We start from the raw sequence: 24,119 nt of genomic DNA, 5'->3' as shown, positions 1-24,119 counted from the left end.
TGAGCTGTCAGCACAGAGCCCGACGTGGGGCTCGAACCCACGGACCGTGAGATCATGACCTGAGCCGAAGTCGGACTGAGCCACCCAGGCGCCCCTGTTTGTCTGTCTTAAACAAGCTTCTAATTAGCAGTAGCTGACTATGTCTCAAGCAGTAGGGACTGCAGCCTCTGCATATGAAATGACAACATCCAGACACATAGTGAATATGTCAACTGCTTGATGACATCAAATTACGTAATTTGTTAAGGTCACACACCCACAAAAGAAAAACAAAAGGAGAAAAAAGCTCCAGTTTGATTCATATGCAAGATAGAGAAAAATGGCAGCTTATTTAGCAAAAGCATCATCAGTTTCTGAGTTTTTATGAACCCAGTTTATCCCTATGTTACTGTTTCTGGTAGACTGGGACTCAGGGATTGTACTTTCGGGGGAAATAAAGGATTTTTTCCACTATGCCCAGAACATACAACACTGGGCAAAAAGACCCGGTCACAATTTTGTAAATAGAAAGCTTTTATGGATAATAGGTAGCAAATAAGCTTAGACTGCAGAAAATATATTACGTATTCTTTAGGATCTAATACATAGCCAATAACAGCACATCTTTACCTGGATTCATAAATCACAGATACATCATTATTGAAAACCTGCCTATGAAACTAGACAGAAACTGAAATATAAATGGCTAAGAAAGAGAAAAATAATCTCAATACACAAAATAAAAATAAAATCTAAGTATATTTATAATGTAAAATATATGCTCTTTTTTTTTTAAAAAAATTTTTTTTAGCGTTTATTTTTGAGACAGAGAGAGACAGAGCATGAACGGGGGAGGGGCAGAGAGAGAGGGAGACACAGAATCGGAAGCAGGCTCCAGGCTCTGAGCCGTCAGCCCAGAGCCCAACGCGGGGCTCGAACTCACGGACCCTGAGATCGTGATCTGAGCTGAAGTCGGACGCTTAACCGACAGAACCACCCAGGCGCCCCTATGCTCTTTTTCTTAATACAACTGACTTTTGGGAAGAGGTATGCATGTTTATTTTTCTAACTAGAATGATAATAAGCAGATGCAAATGCTGGTGGAATGAATTTTGTGTATTAGATGGATTCATAGAAAAACATCTATTTCCGACCTGGATAGAAATCTCACAGTAAGAAGTGCATAAGAGGAAAGTTTCCAAGGGTCAATAAACACTTTCATCATAAATTATTATCTACAAGTTCCTGAAATAAGCACCAAGACACTTATAATATGGCCTATAGCTGGGAACAGATTTTTTTTTTTTTAAGAATGATTATAAAGTGATTAAGAGATGACATGGTACAAAAAAAAAAATGAAGGAAAGAAAAAAAAACCCTCTCTTCGTCTTTACTGGAAAAACTCCTACTTATGCTACAAAGCCTTCTCTTCACCTGCCCTCTGTGTAGCCACGTACTGGCCAAACGTCTGGCCAATGTATCAATTGCACTGCGTCACTTGTTTGTGTGGCCGCCTGCGTGGCTGTACTCTGAGCTCTCGAGAAGTGTGATCCACCTCATGTTCTTTGTGACCTCTGAGCTCTTTTGTATGCCTTCTCAGCACGGAAAACACTAGTACGTATATAATAGGTGCTTCCTGGATGTCAGTGGGATAAAGAGATGCCAACAAGTCAGAGGAAAATGAAATGCAGCTGCTGCCTTATTTTTAAGGAGTGCAGAGAAGCAGCTTTTAGTCGGTTTTCAGTAAATATTTGTTGAAGGAAACAAACAGAAAAGATAAATGCCTTTGTGTTGTTCTTCATCTGTCAGGTCTCGAAAGACCAGGCTCTGCCTGCCCTGCCCACTTTAGTCACTTTGTTCTAACTCACAAGGCATCACCACGGCCTTCTTTCAGTCCCTTATGGTTGCCTTGACTTATTCCACTACAGGGCCTTTGCATCTGCTGATGCCTCTCCCTGAACAGCTCTTCTCTTACATTTATTCCCCTTCCCTTCCCCACTATCTCTGTCTGTAGCCATCGATTCTCATTTGAAAATCTAAGTCTCCGCCCTGTAGAATGCTACGGCCTCTAACCTGCTAACAGAGAGATCTTTTTAAACTTAACAATGCTACACTCCTCTTTAAGTAAATCCTCCAGTGGTTCCTTACCGTTTTCAGAATAAATATTGTACCTCTTACCTTCGCCTAGAGGGATCTGGCTCAATTAGCCTCTGAAGCCTTCACTTGCCATACAGACGCCTGCTCCATTACCACCACACCCTCTTCCTTGCTTGTAGGTTTCCCGTGTTTTCTGCCTCTGACACACGTGTTGATGTGTCTACCAGAACGTCCCTCTCCGTGGTGTTTCCCCTCTTTTTCTAATTATCCTTTGTGCCCTGGCTCACGAGTTCCCCTTTCAGGAAATACTTTCTCAGTCATCTTGTGTGTTCCTAGAATACCTGTACATGTATTTCTCATGGGACTTGTCCATCCCACTGTACTGTGGTCATGGTTAAATTCTCTCTCTCCCACTGTACAGCGGTAGATTCTTGATGGCAGGTATCTTGCTAATTTACCTCTCATACCCTCAGAACCAAGCACCTGTTGTGTCAGAAAAACTGTAAAAGACTTTGAAAGGAACAAGAGTATGCAGTGTCCTATCAGTGGAATTCTGGATGGTGTTTAGAAGCCTTTGTGGGGTTATCTGATTCTACTGTACTCTGCATCTTTCATTGCCTTTATCTACCTTGCAAGGACACAACTGGACGCAAATCCAACAACCAAGTAGTAGTTATTATGGAACAAAGGCTGGCGATATTTGTGGAGCCAATGGCAACAATGCCTTCCCAGGAAAACCTGCCTGGTGCCTGCTTGACAGAGTCTAACCTTACAGGTACCCTTCCATCAGGACAGGGACCAGCAAATTGGGAGAACTTTTCAAGAGAAATTCACCCTAGTTTATAGGTATTTTAGGTAGAACTTAGAAGATGTCTTGGCTTAGTTTCCTAGCCTCAAGATAGGAAAGAACAGACTTTTATAAGCCCAAACCAAGATTTCTTATGAAAACTTCCAGAAAGAAGTAAATTCTGTGGCCTTGTGCTGGTCAATACTGCATGGCTCGAGATTTATCAAGAAAAGTCAAGAAGACTTTTATGGCTAGTTAATTATCATTCTTGGTGTTCCAATATAAATAATCAGGACCAACCTAATGAGAATAGCCTTCTTCTTCTTTTTTTGATCACAAATAACCTTTGAGATTATTATTACAGGAAAAACTGTAAAAGATTTTGAAATGGGCAAACAACTACTTGTGTCCTGTCAAAGGACTGTTGGGAATTGTCTAGCATTTCTTTCCAGGATTATCTGATACTATAGAGGTTCGTACCATTCATAGTCTCTGACTATTTGCAACCCTACAGGGACAGAAGTCAACCTATGGAGGTCTGGTGGCAATACAAAAGTTTTGTGTCCATAGAGATGAATTGCGCCCAGCATAGATGTAATTATTATGGTGTGGATTTTGGTGGTTTTGGTATCTGTTAACATATATGCTTCAGTATTCCTGTCTTAAGTATCTGTTCTTTGGATTATCTGTTGTATCAGTTTTAACATTTTACTATTTCCCTCATTAGTTAATGAAAAAAATAAAACAATGGAGTTGTATAAAATTATTCCTTAAAGTAGGCATTTAATGTTTCCTGAATAAATGAATACCTCCATACACAATAGGTCGTTTCTGTTGAGTATTTAAATGAATTCAAAAACTGATAAACTATGTGACGTAAAGAAGTAAATGCTATCTTAATTGTTTATGTGACATAAGCATTTTCAGTGTCCAGGAGGTACAGAAAAGCACTATATTCATTTGTTCACTCAACAAAGATCACAGAAATGCCTTCAATGGGCTAGGTTAGGGTACAATGATGACTGAGAACAAGGCTCCCTGCCCTCATGTAAATTAAATTCTAATAAGTTGGACATAAATTGAATAATCATAAAATAAATATAAAATATAAATGATGTTTGGATTGAGCCTTGAAAGGTCAGTAGGTGTTAAGTAGACGATGATAAAACAGAACAAGATGTGCAAAGGTCCTGTGGTGGGATGATCATAGAATATATAATGGAATGAAAGACCGCTATCAGAGGGGGCTATAACCTGTGCCTGTGCACAGGGTTCTTTAAGGGTGCATTATTTTGCAATTAGCTTTTTGATCACTAGATGGCAGAGATATACTAAGGCGGCAAAAAGCTGACTAAATTTAAATTTATGGAGGGTTTTAAGGAAGTGGGGGAGATCAGAAAATCTAGCAAGAAAAAGTGGGAGATGAAAAATTGGTTGGGGTGGGGGCACAGGCAAACGACACACCCCAAACTTGCAAGATCTGATAACGGACAGTAACAGAAAGCCAGTTATTGTTTTATTTTCTTTCAACAAATATTTGAGAATCTACTGAAAGCTGCTATTGTGCATTCCTTAAAATGAGGTAGTAACCACATCTCAGTTTTCAAAAATTCTTAGCATTTCTTCCTTCCACAAAGATCCATTAAACACCTGTTACCCACACTACTGTCTTCCATGCTGTGAGGCATACAAAATAAAAAGATACCCCTCCTTTCAAGATTTTCAATAAATATGTGGTAAAAATGCAAAATTATTGAATATAATACAGTAGTTATAAATACAAACTATCCTTCATTGTAGGAATATAACTGAACTCAAACTTTTTGATCATAGATGAAAACTTATTTAAATGACCATTAATACCAGTCATGATTTATGTCAAATTATAATATTTACAATAAGTAGGTTCAGTCAACATACTAACAACAGTAACAATATAGGACTGTAATTACATACTATAAATAATGGCAAATTCTGGGATCAAATAAAGAGGTTTCAAAGTTGCTGTATGGTCATTTCACAATGCAATGGTCATTTCACTGTTTCACAACTGCACTCACAGGCTGTACAAATTGGCAAGTAACTTAGCATTTGCAGCTTTTGTGGGAGCCAGTACTACATGAGAAGAAGGTACATCTTTTGAATGCAAAAAGACATCAGAAGAAACAAAATAAGTAGAGTTTTGGAGAATTTGACATCATTCTAGCACGAGGAATTAAAAATAAGATGGGGCACTGGATATCATAGGTCCTCCATCAGACTCCAACTAGGTTCTACCCACATACAATTGGAAAAAAAAAATTTGCTCACATGGAGATGTGAAGTGTAAAATTCACATCTAGCATAAAGATTCATAAAATTTTGGAAGTAAACACTTGTATAGCAAGGGATGCTTATTAAGCATGTGAGAAAATACTACACTAAAGCAAAAGGGAAGTTTTCAGCATGGTATAAAATTTATTCAAGAAGATATCTTACTAGAGAAGTTCAATCTCTAGCTAGACATTGAATAAAACAAAACAAAACAAAAAAATGGACTGGTAAAAACAAGGAGGAAAAGCATTTCTTATGAAGGAAAAACCACAAGCAAATGTACACAGAAAGTGACAGAGGCAGAGGGCCCAAGTCATGAAACCATCAAACTTAACTTTGAAAGAGACTTCAAGAAATAAGTTTGGTTCAGCTACAATAAGCAAGATCAATGTTTCCTTTCTTTTCACCACAATGGTTTCCGGATAGCACTTCTGACAGTTTGAGTGGTGAGAAACATTCCCCTGGTGCACGATGACCAGGTGATCTTGCAGTTACCATTTTTGTCACTAGATGGCAGACAGATCCTAATAAGGCAAAATGCTGAGTAAGTCTAAATTTATGGGGGGTTGGGAGAAGGGGGAAAAGTAAGGGATATATGTAAATGAATGGGAAAACACACTTTTTTAGGCTTCATAAAATTAAGATGCTTTTAATATATGAATTTTTTAAAAAATTGGTACTCTCTGTGTTACTGTCCCCATTTTAGGGTTGAAGTAACTGAGGTCCAGAAGTGTTACCTTGCTTACCCAAAGTCCATAGCAAAACCCCAACCTTAAGACAAAATAAATAAATAAAAATTAACTATACAATACATGCATGAAATAATATGAAAAAAACGAAACTCTACCATATGTAATTATAATGGCAATACCTTAAGAATTCATGGTATTTTACTGAAGGGTTTTAAAACACATATTGCAATTTATTGGTAGTGGCTAAAGCAGAGTGAATTGACTTATCTATGACTGATTTGCTTCAGTGTGTTTGATATTTTACATACTGTACTGTTTTTCATTAAATACGTAATTTATCACAAATTTTGGTCAACATTTTCCCTATTTTTTTCTGTTTTTACAAATTAGGGAACCAAAAGCTTAACAAAGTGAAGTGTCTTGGGGAAGATTAGACTAGTGACAAACCTAAGATTCCAACCCAGGTGTTCCGGTTCCCTGAACAGAACTCCTTTTGTTAAAATTACATTAGATACATAAGTTCTCAGAGACTCAGAAGAAATAACTGTCTGAGAATTAACCCGAGAAAGACTTTCTTAAAATGGCAACTTTTAACCTCATTTTTAAAGTGGACAGTTACAGAATGACCATGAGTCTTAATATTCTTGGTAGGTGAAACGGCACGGTGAAGAGACAAAAGATTAATACGCTTTTCCAAAGACACTGAAGACATATTCCTGTCAAGGCAAAAGAGTACATTGGAAGGATTAACAAGATATGTATTTGGTGAAGTCTGATGAATTCAGCTGATGAGGGCTGTTATTAGACTAAGATAATAAGATTTTATAGAAGCATTAAAATTACATTTCTGAGCAGTTGAGTGCTATGTGAGACTAGTTGAGGAGGATGACTTTGAAGTGGTCCATGGGGCCCCTGGGTGGCTCAGTTGGTTAAGCATCCAACTTCGGCTCAGGTCATGATCTTGTGGTTTATGAGTTCAAGCCCCTCATCGGGCTCTGTGCTGACAGCTCAGAGCCTGGAGCCTGCTTCGGGTTCTGTGTCTCCCTCTCTCTCTCTGTCCCTCCCCTGCTCGTGCTCAGTCTCTCTCTCTCTCAAAAATAAATAGAAACATTAAAAAAAATTTTTTTAAGTGGTCCAGACACATCCAAGAGCCCTTTACCAGTTCTTCCAGTTCGCCATGATCTGGTCTTTTTGGTTAGCTTTATTCACTTAATTCTCTACGATTCAGGTATCACCTGACAGATGATCTCTTATAAAAGTAATATTTCATTTTAAGTACATTCCTGTCTTACTAAATCCTTGAAACCAAGAATCATACCCTTTAATTCATTTTGCCTCTAATTCCACTTCCATTTAGAATGTAAAGAATAGCAAAAGAATGTCAACTCCCATCCTAACAATGAGAAAAAGCTGGGTTATTTAAAAAAAAAATCCCACAAATCCTAATTCTTCTTGGACCTATCAGAGAGCTGAATTGTAAGGCAACCAAGCAAACCAAATTCCAAAGGGTTACAAGCCCTTCTGAGGAGAGATGAGACACAAGACCTATTTCCTCCAGGCAAAGCACGAGGAGAGAGGTAGCTGGCATATAAGCAGGGGAGAAGAAATCTGCTAAGATAATAGCCTTAAAGACCAAGTATGAGCTAAGATGTCAGTTTGGAATAGTTAGGAGTCTCAAAGGCAAGGGGAGATTGTACTCGCAAGCCCTCTTCCACAGATAAAATCGTGTATTTGCTAAATCAGGCAACCCTATTACCTGGTGCTACAGGGAAAGGCTAGGGGCAAGACGGGAGACTGAAAAGAGCTCCCCTTGGGGGTACAGGCAAGCAGGAGGTGATAAGCTGCTGCAGGGAGGCATGTATGAAGCCCTACTTACTTTATAAGAACATTCATTTATGTATAAGAAAAGTCATACAGTCATGGCATATAGTCAGCAAACTCAATCCCAAAATTCTGGGGGAAGGAAAAAAACAGAAACTCCTTTAGGGAAGAGCAAGAAACACTCTGAGGCACAGGACTCTACTCTGTTAACAAGTGGAAATCTACCACCAGTGGGGAGGGGCAGGCAGCCCTCAAACTGCCCAAGACCAGTCGCAGAAATAAGAAAGTTTATCTGCCATGAAAGGAAGCGGAGGGATGTTGAGAGGCACAGTGGCACAAGACCTGCTAAGGCTGAAGCTGGACCAGAGCACATAAAACCCATAAGGCTAGGACTAAGTAACCAGCAACAGAAGTTAATTGCTGGAGGAGGGGCAAAAACATTGAGAGAGATCCCCTATGTGGCTCTAATATAGCTAAGGGTGATGGAGAAACACCAAGAAAAACCTGCCAGAAACTTCACTGGTAGTAGTCCACTCTAAGCACAAGATAATAGCAGCCAACTGCAGGTAATGACATCAACAACAAAATCCAAGGCAGTTCAATTTGTGATGCACACATGGGGTCCAGTACTCAAGAACTACCAGACATAAAAGGTAAGGGGAAAAAAAGATGGATGCATAAACAGATGAGATGACAGTAGAAAGATGAAATCCATATAAAAGAGTCAAATTGAAATGACAGAAAAAAAAAACCATAAGAGAGAAATTCTTTTGATCAGCTCATCAGCAGACTGAAGAAAATAAAATGAATGAACTTTAAAACAGGTCAATTCTATTGACCAATCTGGCATTTCTATATGCTAACAGTGAACTCTCTAAAAAAACTCAGTATGGCACTGGTATAAAAGCAGACATAAAGGCTAATGAAACAGAATCAAGAGTCCAGAAATAAACCCATACATATATAGTCAACTATTTTTTTTTTCAACGTTTATTTATTTTTTTGGGACAGAGAGAGACAGAGCATGAACGGGGAAGGGGCAGAGAGAGAGGGAGACACAGAATCGGAAACAGGCTCCAGGCTCTGAGCCATCAGCCCAGAGCCTGACGCGGGGCTCGAACTCACGGACCGCGAGATCGTGACCTGGCTGAAGTCGGATGCTTAACCGACTGCGCCACCCAGGCGCCCCAATATAGTCAACTATTTTTGATAAGGATGGTAAGAACACTGAATGGTGGAAGGATGGTCTCTTCAATAACGGGTGCTGGGAAAATCAGATATTCACAGGCAAAATAATAAAACGGCAAAAATTTCATCTTAAACAAAAATTAACTCAAAATGAATTAAGGACTTAAATATAAGACCTGAAATCATAAAACTTCTACAAGAAAAAGCTCCGTAACATTAGTCTTGGTAATGACTTTTTAGATAGGACATCAAAAGCACAGAAAATGTGCAACAAAAACAAAAATCAAGTGGACCTACATCAAACTAAAAAGCTTCTGCACAGCAAAAGAAACAATCAGCAAAATGAGAACAATCAACAAAATGAAAATTTCTTCCATTCTCATGGAATGTGAGAAAACATTTGCAAATCATATATCTGATAAGGGGTTAATATGCATAATACATAAGGAACTCATGCAATTCCTACAGTAGTCAAAGAAACACCACAAATAATCCAATTAAAATGAACAGAAACTTGAATAGACATTTTTACAAAGAAGACATAAAGATAGCCATCAAGTACATGAACATGTGCTCAATATCACTAATCATCAGGGAAATACAAATCAAAACCACAATGAAATACCACCTCACACCTGTTAGAATGGCTATTATGAAAAAGACAAGAGATAATAAATGTTGGCAAGGATGTGGAGAATGTTGTGCACTGTTGGTGAGGCTGTAAATCGACGTAATCATTATGGAAAACCATATGAAGATCCCTCAAGAAATTAAAAATAAAACTACCATGTTTAGCAATCCCATTTCTGGTTATTTATCAGGAGGAAATGAAATCACTGTCTCATTCAGATATCTGGTCTCAATGGTCACTGCAGCATTATTCACAATAGCCAAGACATGGAAACAACCTAAATGTCTATCGATGGATAAATGCATAAAGAAAATGTGGTATGTGTACAATAGGATATTATTGAGTCATAAGTAAAAAGGAAAACCTGCTATTTGTGACACTGATAAACCTTGAGAACATTAAGCTAAGTGAAATAAGTCAAAGAAAGATACATACTCTGTCACTTATCTGTGTAACCTCAAAAAGCCAAGCTCATAGAAACAGAAAGTGGATGGGGCAGTTGCCAAGGGCTGGAAGTGGGGGAAATGAGATGTTGGTCAAAAAGGTACAAACTGCCAGTTTTGAGATGAATAATTTCTGGAAATGTGATGAACAGCATGGTGACTATAGTTAGCAACATTGTAGTGAATACTTGCAAGTTGCTAGAGAAAAACAAGTAAATGGTGATTCTGTAAGATGAAAAATGTTAACTAATTTTACTGTGCTAAATATTTCACTATACATTTACCAAACTTAAAATAAGTATCCAAACTGAAACACAAAGAGAAAAAGAGAACAAGAAAAACGACAACAGTGGCAGCAGCAACAACAACCACAAGAAAAACCAGAATAGGGCATCCAAGAGCTAAGGAATACTATCCATGGGTCTAATTCTTTCTGTTCCCAACACAAAAAGAATAGTGTTCATTACATTTTTGAAATAGGTGTTCATTAAATTTTTGTGAAAGTTCTTGTTGTAGACAGAATAGAAACAATATTACCTAATATTTATTAAACTTCTAGTGAGTGTTGGAAAAACAAATTCTATCACTAACTCCAATCTCCACAGTAACTCTATGGGAGTGGACATAGTTATCATCATTTTATAGATTTGAAGGTTAAGAGGATTAGAGAGGTTAGGCAAGTTGCTCAAGTTCCAATACCAAGCAAGTAGCAGAGCTGGTATTCTGGTCCGGGTTTGTTAAACTCCAAAGCCCAAGATCTTTCCTTCCACGTGGGGTCTTTCTACCTAGTCATGAATGTGATGTTAAGTGAAAAGGAAGAATAGATACAAAGGTCAATGAAGCAAAGTCTGAGTTTGTAAATTCAGTAAGACAAGGTAAATGATCTTGAAAGTAGTCCTTGCACCTAGTAATGTTCAGAGGAGGTACATGACCTTGAAAACTGTAAACTAGCACACAGCAGATATGTAGGTAGTTTTTGTTGAATTGAGGTAGATTGTCTTTCCATTATGGTATTGTCCATTGGGTTCATATTGCACCATTAATTACATTAGTGGAAGCTTATTTGAATTAATATTAAGTTAGGGACTATTCTAGAATTCAACTAGAAATCTCCATATTAGATCTTAGAGATAGAATATTTGAAATCAGAACTGATCCTTTACAGACTCATTTTACTGACGTTAGGGAGTTTCAGGAGGTTTTGACTTCTTTTAGTTTAGTTTGGCAAAATGCTGGATCAAAATCATCCTAGAAACACAGTACTTTAGAAATCATTTCTCAATTGTTAGAGATTATATACAACCTACCCAATGGCAGCATTGTACCAGCTATTCTAAAAGGCTCTCTCTCTCATTGAAGTATGTTAATGAATGGAAAGAAGGAAAGAAGACCAGTACTCATTACTCATCTGTGGTTACAAGCAATACGATTGTGAACTGTTAATACTTTTAAGCCAATTTTTTAGGACAGTACATATGCAAAGTAATTATGTTAACTGTAAATATTTAAAATGTTGTTTTATTATTTTTCCTGTTCTTTAATATTTGCAAATGCAAAATTTAACAAAGCTCTTGCAGTAACTTTTCAGTACTGAGAAACTGTTGATCGGCATAAATACAAGTTGTATACAGCTATTAAAAATTATTCCCAAAGCAAAACAGATAAATAAATTTTTGATAAATGGCAAACTATTTGTAATTTCACTTTTGCTGACAGGGTTTCAATATTTCAACATTTAAAAAGGTTTCTTAATGCACCACAAGTCCACTGTATTTTCGGTAAAACAGAATTTGGTTACTTTCGCTAAATGATGTGCAGATGATTTTTCTAGCTGGCATAAACAATTAAAAAGTCAGTAATGACTAACAAAATAATATTATTTCCAACCACTTCGATAAACTATGTTTGTAAAAAGTACGTAACCAAGATTAAAATATTTTATTGTAAAATGATTACAGCTGATTTTGTTTTTCAGATTATCACATCACTATGTCATAAGCATAAATATGCAAATGTATGGAGAGAGTCTTAACACAGAAACAACATTTCTGTGTGAATGCAGCAAGAAGCAAGAATCTTAACAGAAATTGTAATTACTCTATATGTATTTCGGTTTCAAAAGCATTATCTTACAAATATCAAAGACATCAATAAACACAAAGAGGGAACAGGCTTCTGTGAAATGGCAGTCTTATTCTCAAACATTAGAAACACCATAAAGAACTTCCAGAGAAGGGTCCAACACAGTAGTCTTATTTTGAAACTGGCATGAGGGCACAGGCTAACTTGTTAAGATATTTATGTATTGCTGTAATATTTTGTGTTCTGTATCAGGAAATATAATAATGTGTAGTAGACACAAATCCAGTTCAAATTATAATAAGAGTCTATTATACTCTGGTAGTTATAATCTGCTGACATTCCTGGAAATTTTTCTCTCTTGAGGGACATTAATAGGCAGCAGCAGTAACCCCTACAAAGAAAAGACTGGCTTCCCTTTTCATCAACACTAACATTGATCTCTGACCAACCTTAAAAGCAGTTCTAGATATAAAACAGGAAGAACATCATCATTTCTTTATCCCAGGGTGTCTGGGAGAACATAAGAATTAGTCCATTAAAAATGGGGTACTTTTGGAATAGAGAGCTATTGTTATTTTTACCAAAAGCCCATAAAACAATTAAAGAAGTAATGGGGGGGGGAACTCTAAGTTAAATAGAACAGAAAATAGGGAGGAAAAATATTAGTGACATGATTGTTGATGTAAAGTCTAAAATGGTAATATTCATTATATTTACTGGGGCGCCTGGGTGGCGCAGTCGGTTAAGTGTCCGACTTCAGCCAGGTCACGATCTCGCGGTCCGTGAGTTCGAGCCCCGCGTCGGGCTCTGGGCTGATGGCTCAGAGCCTGGAGCCTGTTTCCGATTCTGTGTCTCCCTCTCTCTCTGCCCCTCCCCCGTTCATGCTCTGTCTCTCTCTGTCCCAAAAATAAATAAATAAACATTATATTTACTAAAGGGAAAACCAAGTAGTTTTGTTTTTATTTCAAGACTTTCTAATAAATGACATAGTCAATTGTGGCAATAAATTTGAAGAGTAAAATTATAATATTAAAAAGGTACATTTCAATCTAGGATTACCTCATAATACATACTGAACATATTCACATAAGTGAAATTATCTTCCACTACTTCTTTTTAATATACTTGATATTATTCAGCAGTGCTAAATGTTTAAAAAATGAAGTCCTAGCCAGTTACTGAAAGGAACTGGCTTTGGATTATTTCTTTGAAAAAATAATGTTCTCAAACAATTTTATGACAATACAAGTGTGTCAATGTGTATTCTATTGTGTTTCTAAAAGAGAGTATTCTGAAAGGCAAATTTTATAAATTTTTTGTCTATAACTATCATTATACATATCAAAGTAATATATAATGCCCACTAGAGGGCATTCTTGTAATCCATAACTCAATGGGGGGGGGTGGAGGTGGGGTACAGATTTTAAACTATAATCAAATTGGATATGTTGGAAATTAACATTATTTCAACAGAAAACAACAGAGGAAAAAAATAACTTTATTTAAAATTAAAGATATAGTACCCTTATTTTTCCAACTTGACTTAAAAGATTAATTTTATAATATATATATTATATATAATATATATATATTTATATGTATTAGTGATATTAGTATAGCTTAGACTAAATACATGCTATGTCAGAGTGACTTTGGGACAGACTACGAGAATGTGTTTTCATTTAGGCAGTATTTTTGGTGGGCATATTTTAATAGAAACACATTTACTTATTTCAAAATATTTTTGCCATTTGGAACTTTCTAATAGATTTCCCTAATCACTTTAATTCAACAATTTAGTTTGATCATCATAATATGCTCAATCCTGAGCTAAATCACAGAAAATGCTAAAAAAAATAAATAAATAAGGGGTTTCTGCTTATCACAATTTGGTTAAGCTTACTTTTATTATTTTTTAAAATTTACATTAAATATTCTTTCCAATTATTTGGGCCTCCTCCTTCATATACCCATTTCTTCTCTGTCCCCCCAGGTCACAATTATCTTTCTCACTGTGATTTGCAATCACCTTTTTCTTGGTCAGAAGAAGCAAGTGGTGTCTTTCCTCTGCAAACAATGACTATGCCATTTCTTTCTTGACCAATAAAGCAAAGCTACTGAATGGACTGTATTTTTCCAAAGATCCCAACAAGTGTGCCATTTTCTGCAATCTATTATGTCACCTGAGCAACAAATGCTGTCTTTAATTACATTCATTTTATTCCCAGAATCCACCGAATTCCAATGAAGAAAAGAGTGTCAGAAACACAATACTATACACCACATCCTACTAGGTATGACGATCCCATCATTTATTATGCTTAGGAACTAAATAATTTAGAGAATCTGAGTTTTTAATCTTAATAAATTTCACAGCAACTTTAATTTCATCTGCAACATTTTAAAATATGGAATTATCTGTAAAGTGTAAGCCACCTGATTGCTCATATTTTAAAACATGCTTATATACTAGAATTTCTTTTAAGTCCCCATTCAACCAAAATGTGGTTTTGAAATATCTTACTTGCAAGTCTCCACATGCCAAAAAGGTACATACGACTTCTATGTACATTCCTTAAATATAAATGTGTATTACTTGTAATTATAAAATGAACTCATGGCAGTCATGCTATATTCCATAAATCCATTAGGATGATTGATAAACCATTAAATACCTAAGGACTCAAAATGATCGCATGGTTTCTTTTGAAGTGTGCATTATCACCTTCTATAATGGGTAAAATGGAAAATCACATAGAGCACATTTTATGGTGTAAATATCTTCCTTATTTATGCATTCCAAAGGTAGCTCTTCATACCATAAACTATTGGTCTGTATGTGAATATATTTTAAACACAGAATAAATGATCACTAGTTTAATAGTACTTGGTCTTAGTAGAAATTATGACTATTAAACATAACTCTATTTCTAATCACTATATTTAGGTTCAAGTGTTGACTATGTTCCACGTTGTGAGTATTTACCAACAGGCACACTACTTTACATTATATTACAACTGAAAAAAGTAATTTTCCATTCATATTTCCTCACGCTGCTTTTACACAGTTAACTGGACAGGTTGAAAATAAATCTGAGTGCACTGCTATTTGTCTCAGACCTGAAATAGTTAAGAGTGGTATGTGTGCCAGGGTTTTAATAGGGCTTAACAACAAAAAGCTTCAATCCTCCACTTTCACTAGATTTTGTTGCCGTGGTTTTGCTTGCTTAGGGCCATCCATCTGTTAATGTTGACTTGTAATATAGCTAAGCTCCTGCTTGCAGTACACTAGTCTAGTTGGTTGGTGTGTGTGTGTGTGTGTGTGTGTGTGTGTGCGCACGCACGGGCGCGCATGTGTGTGTCCTATACAGACACTCAGATACGTACACATTACAATTGTCAGAGTAAGTTAAGAATGGCTAATATTATTAAAAATGGAGCAGTATCTTAGATTCATATAAATTTTGCACATTAAAGGAATTTCTCATTCTTAGAAAATTCCAGTACATTTTTACAAATAAGTGTTTTAAAACACAATTTTCAGTGACAGAATTAGTCTAAATGTTGTTCACTAAGAGTACAGTATTTGTTCTAAAATAGAATTGATGAAAGAAGGTAAGTGTGCAGTCAAGATGAAAACTGTTCTGCACCATGACCGGTGGCAGTATTCTCCATGGACCCAACTGGCCCTGTTTTCAATAAAACCCGAGGAGGATCCTTTCCCTGGAGTCCTGTTAGGCTGGGGCTGCTGTTGGAACTGTCATGTTCACACAAAAGGGAAAAGGGTTGGGTTTTACAAATGTGAAGCCTAATTGGGAGATCTTCATGGCTGTACCCTTGACATTTATTTAAGCCTCATCAACAAAACAGGAAGTAACCGTACTAATTAGCAGACCAGCACACAAATTACTATTTGTTGGGGTGTAGATGCAGATTCATAATCTATTCCCAACATAAGCTAAGTAATGGCATATAGGCTTAAAACAACATACATTTTGATTTTGTTCTTTTCTATAGTACCCAAATTATGAAACGTTATTTTTTCACTTATTTAAATACATTCTTGAATTTAAATGACCATAATCTCATTTTCATCTTTTGAAAAACAGATGAAAATAAAGTGTGTCATTTATACACGTCCAGCTGGAAACTGGAAATGTAAAGTTCTTTACATAGCTGAGATCAACTTCTCAAAAAGATAAGGAATAGGATAAATAAAGCTCACATTCTTTATTTTGATAATTTTACTGACAAGAAAATGAGATACTTGAGGTCTTATAAACTTAGAAATCAAGAGATTTCTCAATAAAATAAGCTGTATATTTCTTCTCAAATCATAAACCAGGATCTGAAGTTATCCCTACTTAGAATGAAGACAGACAAATTTAGGGTCCCCACTACTTTAGTGAACTAGAGGATTGTTAGTGACTTTGGACAGTTACTACCAAGAGAGAAGAAAGTCAGTGCCATTGCGATAAGAGACCTGATGTTCAAGATATATGTATATGCATGAATGGGTAGAGGCCAATTATTAAGTGCCTGTTATGTGGCAGGTATTTTATATATATTATCTATAATAATGCCTATAGCATTCTAGCAAAATGACATGTATCGTTATTACTATTGCACAAATGTAAAAAGTAAGAAATGTAGAAAGTAAGGCTTAGGGACATTGTGTTTTGCTCAAAGCTAAATGCTAGTAGTTGTTTCAAAGTCAAGTCTCTCTGGCTCTCAACACCATACCTTTGTCTCTAAGGGCCCCTCCTCCACAAACATTCCACCCAACACAAAGGCAGGCCTGTAGTGGTTAGGTACTTAAATTCCAGAATCAGTCTGTCTGCTTTTCAATCCCTACTCTGCTCTTTATTACCTGGTAGAACTTTGGCCACGTCTTGATCCCTTTGCTGTTACTAAATCTGAAAAATGGGGTTAACAGTTCCCAGTGTGCTTGGATTGTTGGGAGTTTTAAAGTAATCACATCATTCACACAAACATGCAGATGGCCTCACTGTTCATCAAGGATCTGTCTCTTCCTCATGTTTTCCAAGTCTGCTCTAGTGTGCTTTGGTGTTACTCAACTCTAAAAACTGAAGTTTGGAAAACAGTAGGAAGGACCTCAGAGCTATCTAGATCACCAAACCCCAGAAGTCCTACTGAATCACATTTCTGTAGGTAACTGAATTCACCACATGGCAAGTCTTTTAAGAGAGGATGGTAATTTGAATAATCAAAGGTAAGATGGGGCCCAGAGACACCGGTTCCTCAGTGAGAGGCCATTTCCAACATGAGAAAGGGACGCTACTCTTCTAGCTCAGTGAGCCTGAGAGAAAGAAGAAAAAAAGTGCATTCTAAGTTTATTTCTACTCGTAGCCTTTATTTTTAAAAATATTTTCTTAGGAAACCAAGCTGTCTTTGAGAGAGGTATTACTAAGCCTGAGTATTACAAATGATAGACACTGGACAGAAGAGAACAAAGAAAGAAAACTAGATTTCTGTCCCTACGTACCTCTCCTGGGTACATCCACTGGATGCGAGCTCTTGGGACACTGACTTCATCTGTGGACCTGCAGTATCTAGTCCCATTTCCTGGAACGGCTGCATACCTCCTGAACAATTTTTTTTTTAATCCTTGTACATTATGAATCATGGTAAGTGTGTTTGTCTCTTCATTTTGGCTGCTAAGCAAGGGAATGGGACTTAGCTTCTTACTGCACTAACTTTCTCTCTGCCTCGAGTCTTACCTAAATTAAATATATTTTAGGGGCACCTGGGTGGCTCAGTCGGTCCAGCATCCAACTTTGGCTCAGGTCATGATCTCACAGTCTGGTCTGTGAGTTCGAGCCCCACATTGGGCTTTGTGCTGACAGCTGGGAGCCTGGAGCCTGCTTCAGATTCTGTGTCTCCCTCTCTCTCTCTGTCCCTTCCCCACTCTCGATCAGTCTCTCTCTCTCAAAAATAAACATTAAAAAAATTTAAAATAAGTTAAACAATTTTAATCTTTTAGGATTCTTGGTAAAATGTCCATTTATTTTTGGAAATAAGTAGAACATAAATAAATAAACATAATGTCTCTGATGTATTGATTGATACCTAGATTCTGCCTTTAACCATATTTGACTATTCTTAGAAATGCTTACGTATTTAATTGAAAATCTCAATGTGCTCAGATCCTAATATTACTGTGCTTGGAGAGACAGGAGTTAAGACTACTTACTGATTTGGAAATCATCATAAAACAGTATCTTCATGGTTGTAGTATCAGCTTCTATCTCTTGCACAATATACTAGATCATATCTTCTATTAAATCAATGAGACTGGATTACTACTGAAAAGTAAACTAAGGAACCTTCTGTGGTATCAGACCGCAAAGAAAAGGCGGTAGACTATGCCTGGTCCCTACTGACTTCCTTGCCCCAAATGCAAACAATGTATTATTCTAAGCTCATTTTCTCTGTAGTCTTTTCATTTGTGTAAGTAGCTCGGCTCTCATGTGAGAGCTGAGGCAACAGCAACCCACTAGCATAGGCTGACCTTAAACTTACTAAGCTGCAGGTTTATGATACAAAGATCCAGCCTCTAGATACTTAAAAGTATAGATTTTATTTCTTTTTTTGCAAAGAGGACTCTTGGGCAAATGATGACACGGCAACTAGAGATAGCAAAACTCTTCTGAGATTTTGTCACAGTCCTTAAAACCCTTCTCTGAGAACTGCTTTTCCTGTTTGCCCCTACTACTCGCCACTGTCCTTAGTAACATGGTATTCTCCTTGCTTTTCCGACAAAAGGTTACTGAACCAAGGATTAATGCTGGATCCAAGAGGGCTGTTGACAGTCTTCCAAAAGGAATTGGCTGTGGGCATTGTGGCCCATTCCTAGCAGCTGTTTGAACCAAGGGCCTTGCAAGCTCAATGTCAGGCTCATTGAGGAGCTGAGAAAGACAATCTACAGAATGCACAAAGAACAGCTATGCAGAGAGAAGAACAAGCCAGGGAGAGAGAGAGAGAAGCAGGTTAGGAGGTAAAGGGTAGGGAGGGCTGATATTCTTCCTTGATTTTTCCATTTTCTAGCTCCAGTCCTACCAGAGGGCTACATACATTCCTATACCTGGATACAAGCAAAGACAAAACATTAAATTATGATAAGTATTACTGGGTACAAATGATTGGGAGTATGGACTCTTAATAAATTCGGCTGCTAAAATATATATACACGGATATATACACCTATTTATATAAAGGAACACATGCATATATATGGAGAATACACACTGACTAAAACTCAGACCACTTGAAAAGTAAAGATTGTTATTCAGACATTAGCAGCACCTGCATAATCCATCTAAACATTTTGGTTTAACAAATTTCTGTTAACCAAGTAAGAAAAGTGTATTATAATTCTTAAAACAATAAGCCCTACTTCTCTTAATTCCTGTTAGAGTCATCATTTAGCATATTCACCTGAAAACCACAAAATGCTTATTGATGAATACAGATAGTTGAGTTAATGATTTTATAATAAATGATGGCTATGACAATTCAGGATAAGTATGCGATGAATGTAACCTATTATCCTGTAAGGCTTCCTTAATACAGTTTTCTCTATCAGAAATTGTCTGTCTAGGAATTAACAGAAAACACAGAAAACCATACATATGTAATATATTTTATAATTTAATTATCATAGAAATATGCTGCCATGTTAAAGAAAGGAAGATTTAAAATTTTTAATGAGGAGCTACAGATAGTTTTCCTAACTTAAAACTAACATTTAGGACAGACGTTTCTCTAATTCAAGTGTTTTCTTTCTATCGTAAAGCATCCTGTAAGTAACAAAGATCCCACTGGTTTTCACACAAAAATCTATCCACCATAGTAAATATAACCTAAATGCTCCAATGTTAAGACAATAAACATTTTGCAGAAGTTTTTAAGATGCTGAAGCTTGAGAACCAATAGGGATTGAACATACTAGTGATGGAAGAAAAATAGAGCTACTGATTGCAAATCTATCATTAGTTTACGGGTCAATACATGTTTTCCAGTTAACAGTAGTAGCCAGAGAAGGTCTCCATGCTTGTGGAATTATTACTTCATTGAAGGGCTTATTTTAAGTCATACGATCAGCATTTACTATCAATACGCTGCAATTAAGCAATACTGATATATAAAAACATAAGCTTATAAATGGATACAGCATAGAGAAGGCACTTAGAATGGTATAAAAAAGGACCCACAAAGGCAGAGATGTGTTTTGTTTCTCCTAGAACACCTAGAATAGTGACTGGTACACAGTAGGTGCTGAATGATCACACGGATAAGTTTTCTTTACAAAGGCGAAAGTTTCCACACAGCTTCACTGACTGTTTCTCCATCCCTAATGACACGTAGAAGCACTTTAAGGCCATCTCTACTCCTGCAGCGTCCGCAGATCCAGGAAAGCTAAGTGACTACTGAAGATGGGTTCTCATCGCACTCTGCCACTAACTTGTTATGAGTCTTAGGGTAAGTGACGTGACCATTCTGGCTATCAGCTCTCTTGTCTGTAAACTTCAGTGACCGGAATAAATGAACTATAATCCAGTTGAGGATTCTTTTTAAAAGCTAGTTTTCTAAGGCCACTTAAAATATGATTTGGTGTATACAAACTTTGTATCATTTAAACCTTCAGAAACATACTTATGAGGCAAAATCAGAGACACGCATAGCTTTAATTCTGAACACTTTCCCTCTTCAGGACGGTACTGTACATAATATCAGCATATAAGCAGAAGCTTTAAATATTTATAGCAAACAAATTATCTGACTTTAGAAAAACCAGACACATTACTTTATGTTCTAATTTATATAGATTATTTTAATGGTAAAATCCCCATGTATGAGTTTCATTTTACTTCTATAGTAGGAATCTGTGATTTCCTCCTCCTCATCAAACTGTTCACACTCTAAGACAATCACATGCTTGCCTCTGTCCCCTTACTGGAGAGCTCTACGAGAACATAATAAAGTAGGTAGAGACTGGTATCTGGAACAACTGATTCCTAATACTCTTGCAGCCTGCCCAGATGCCACCTACTCATCTTGACTGTAAATGCAGGTTTTCATATCATATGATAAAAAAAAAATTAATGGGTCCAAAATCGTTCTTAAAGAATGAATCAGAATTACATACTTTTAGAATTTGGAGACATAAGGGTAAATAACCTTACCTGGGCAAGCTTACGCTTTTCTAGATTTCCTCCCTTTTCATTGTGTAATGTGTAAACTGGTGTATATTGTACAGAACCAGAACAGGTCCCATAATCTTCTTCATTTTCCTACACATGAAGAAATATACAAGGAATTATTTTAAAATGCTCCTTTTATTACTTTTAGACAAACTATCCGATATAGATGCAAATACCAAAGTAATGCTTCAAATGTAAGTTTAAAAACTCTATTTCAGAAGAAAATGCACTTTTATATATTATGCATTAATGATTTCTAAATTAATCTCTTTTGAATAACATGAATAAAAGCTATTATTTACTCTCCATCACAAAAATGGAAGTTTCAAGTAGTATTTGTTCTTCAAAGGTAGATATTCAAAACAACTGACAAAATCTGTAAAGATATAATATGTAATCAAATTGAAAACACATATACATACACATAAATATTCATATACATGCAATATTCATAGATTCAAATACATATCTTCAAACACAATCTTTTATAAATTAAGAACATGCTTCAAATTAAAGTAGCTACAGTTAGAAAGTTCCTATAAAGCCAAATGATGGCATTCCTGGCTTGATTCTGCACCAAAGATCATCTTTTTAAAGAAATTCTCAGCTTGAAGCAAGAATTTCAATTGTGATATCAAGGCAATCAACTTTATGAAAACATACATCCTGTTAAAGCATCTTTGAAGATCTCCGTTGTTCTGTGATAAAATATGCAAACAATAAAGAGATTATTCAGTGGATGCATACAGAATGGCAGATAGTTGCCAGAGGGCTTGTTATGAAAAATACATTCTTGAACAAAGGGCTAAGCATATTTCAAACATCATTAAAAACATAAATCTCATGTGATTTGTAAAGTATGAGCTTCAAACTAATGCAAGAATCAAGGAAGAATGAAAAGAGTATGACGTACCTTATGTTTTAGCTTACTCTTCACTTCCTTTATTCCCTGCTTTGCATGATTTTTTGCCTAGAAAAAGGTAACGCAAGTGTCTGGCTCAGCATGGTTCTATTACCACTTAAAGAGTTAGTAGATGAGATCACACTCCATGAAACTTGCTAACTTCATATTATTTAGAAAAAGAACAAATTATAATCTAAAACTCTTAATTCTTCAGTGAAACCACACCACTTACTATTATATCTAAATTAGTGAAAACGCGATTAGTCTCTATTTGCATACTAATACCATACAAAGGCTAACATTTAGCCTATTTTGCCTCCTAAGCTATAGAAAACACAGCCCAGTCTTAATTTGCAATTGTGATTAACTGGTGGTGAAAGGAGAAAGCACAGCAGCAGGTTATTTGGGCAAATGTTTGGACTTTAAAGAAACGGGCAACTTTACAAAGCTTTACTGAAGTGCTTTTACAGGCAGAAACACGTTTTTATTAGCTCAGATATTTTAAAGTTATGGCTATTTCATGTACAGTTTTTCCGGCATAAATTAAAAGCCACTTAACAAAAGATGCTATCTTCATGTTCCATAGGGAATCTGGCTCCACTATTTGAGCGTCTCGGGTCCTGATGTGATTCCTGTGGGATATAATTTAACTAAAGACAACTGGCCTTGGCCTTTGTTCCATTGGAAATTCCCAGAGTGGCCACGGACGAAAAGAAAGGAAATTCACATTATGTTGTGTTTGCTCAGTATTTGATCATGTGCTGGGTACCTAACATGTATCAGCTCATTTAATCATTACAAATCTATGAAGTTAGGACAATTATTATGACATTTTTACAGATAAGGAAAGTGACTTAGAGATCGGTCTGCATAGCCTCATTCCAGATCTGGGTCTATTTAATTCCTGAGTCCAACTTCTCCCCATCAGAAAGGAGAAGGAAGAACTAAAGTTTTTAAAATATATCTACTGAATCTAAGCCTCACGCAAGAAAAGGCATTACAAGTCTCATTCTACAGACATGGAAACTGAGGTCATACAGACTAAAGACTTTCCAATTCCATATTCTTGCTCCTACCAAATCATCCTGCTTCCTGAATTACTTCTAGGAAGAGTGAATACATGTCTTCCCAAGTTCATTTAGGGGAAGGCTCTCATTTCTTTCTGGATAATATCTGTAGTACCTAATATAATATTTGGCATATAGTAACTGCTCAAGAAATGTCTTGAGGGGCGCCTGGGTGGCGCAGTCGGTTAAACGTCCTACTTCAGCCAGGTCACGATCTCGCGGTCCGTGAGTTCGAGCCCCGCGTCACGCTCTGGGCTGATGGCTCAGAGCCTAGAGCCTGTTTCCGATTCTGTGTCTCCCTCTCTCTCTGCCCCTCCCCCGTTCATGCTCTGTCTCTCTCTGTCCCAAAATAAATAAACATTGAAAAAAAAATTAAAAAAAAAAAAGAGATGTCTTGAACTCAACTAAACAATTATTTCTTCATTGTATATGAGGCAAAATCAAAACATGCTACACATAGTAAAAGATGACCTAAAATGCCAAATAACACTAAATTATACTCCCATGGTTCTTTGGAATTAATAAAGCATTTTCACATTGTTTTATTGTTAAAGCCTCTGAATCTATTTAAAGGGTCCTGTATTAATCCCTACATTCTCATTAGGTAAAAATGAAAAATTACCAAGAAAATGTGCCTGTCTCTATCTTCTAGAATTTTTATCCATATTTGCTCACATTTTGTCATATTCTAATTTACCTAAATATTCTGTAACCTTTCAAAATCCACTTGATTCACACTAATCTTTTCAGAAGCTCTTCAGTATACAGAGTTGAATCTAGTGTCAGTCATGGTTCTGTAATTCATGGGCTGATTCCCTTATGCATCTCTTGTCCTACCCTCCTCCACTGACCTCTTTCAGATGATCTGGAAGATGGGGTACAGGCTCTATC

The 24,119-nt window shown here is 36.5% G+C and overlaps 1 protein-coding gene across 2 annotated transcripts in view; it reads right to left on the bottom strand.

Annotated features, from left to right (window-relative positions):
• The window catches only part of DENND1B (DENN domain containing 1B), a 259,204-nt gene that overhangs the window by 10,092 nt on the left and 224,993 nt on the right, over nucleotides 1-24,119 (bottom strand). For both annotated transcript variants that reach the window (XM_047076725.1, XM_047076726.1), the window contains 2 exons: nucleotides 22,171-22,227; nucleotides 21,240-21,347 (listed from right to left, as the gene is read on the bottom strand). In XM_047076725.1, coding sequence (XP_046932681.1) covers nucleotides 21,240-21,347; nucleotides 22,171-22,227 — 165 coding nt within the window. The remainder of the gene's footprint in view (nucleotides 1-21,239; nucleotides 21,348-22,170; nucleotides 22,228-24,119) is intronic.

The sequence above is a fragment of the Lynx rufus genome, unplaced genomic scaffold (genome assembly GCF_022079265.1).
Source record: "Lynx rufus isolate CCGP_SWC_20201006 ecotype Redwood Valley unplaced genomic scaffold, mLynRuf1.p SCAF_15, whole genome shotgun sequence".
In the NCBI taxonomy this organism is placed as follows: Eukaryota; Metazoa; Chordata; class Mammalia; order Carnivora; family Felidae; genus Lynx; species Lynx rufus.
The sequence above is the reverse complement of the archived record's forward strand: the minus strand, read 5'-3'. Positions and strand labels throughout refer to the sequence as shown.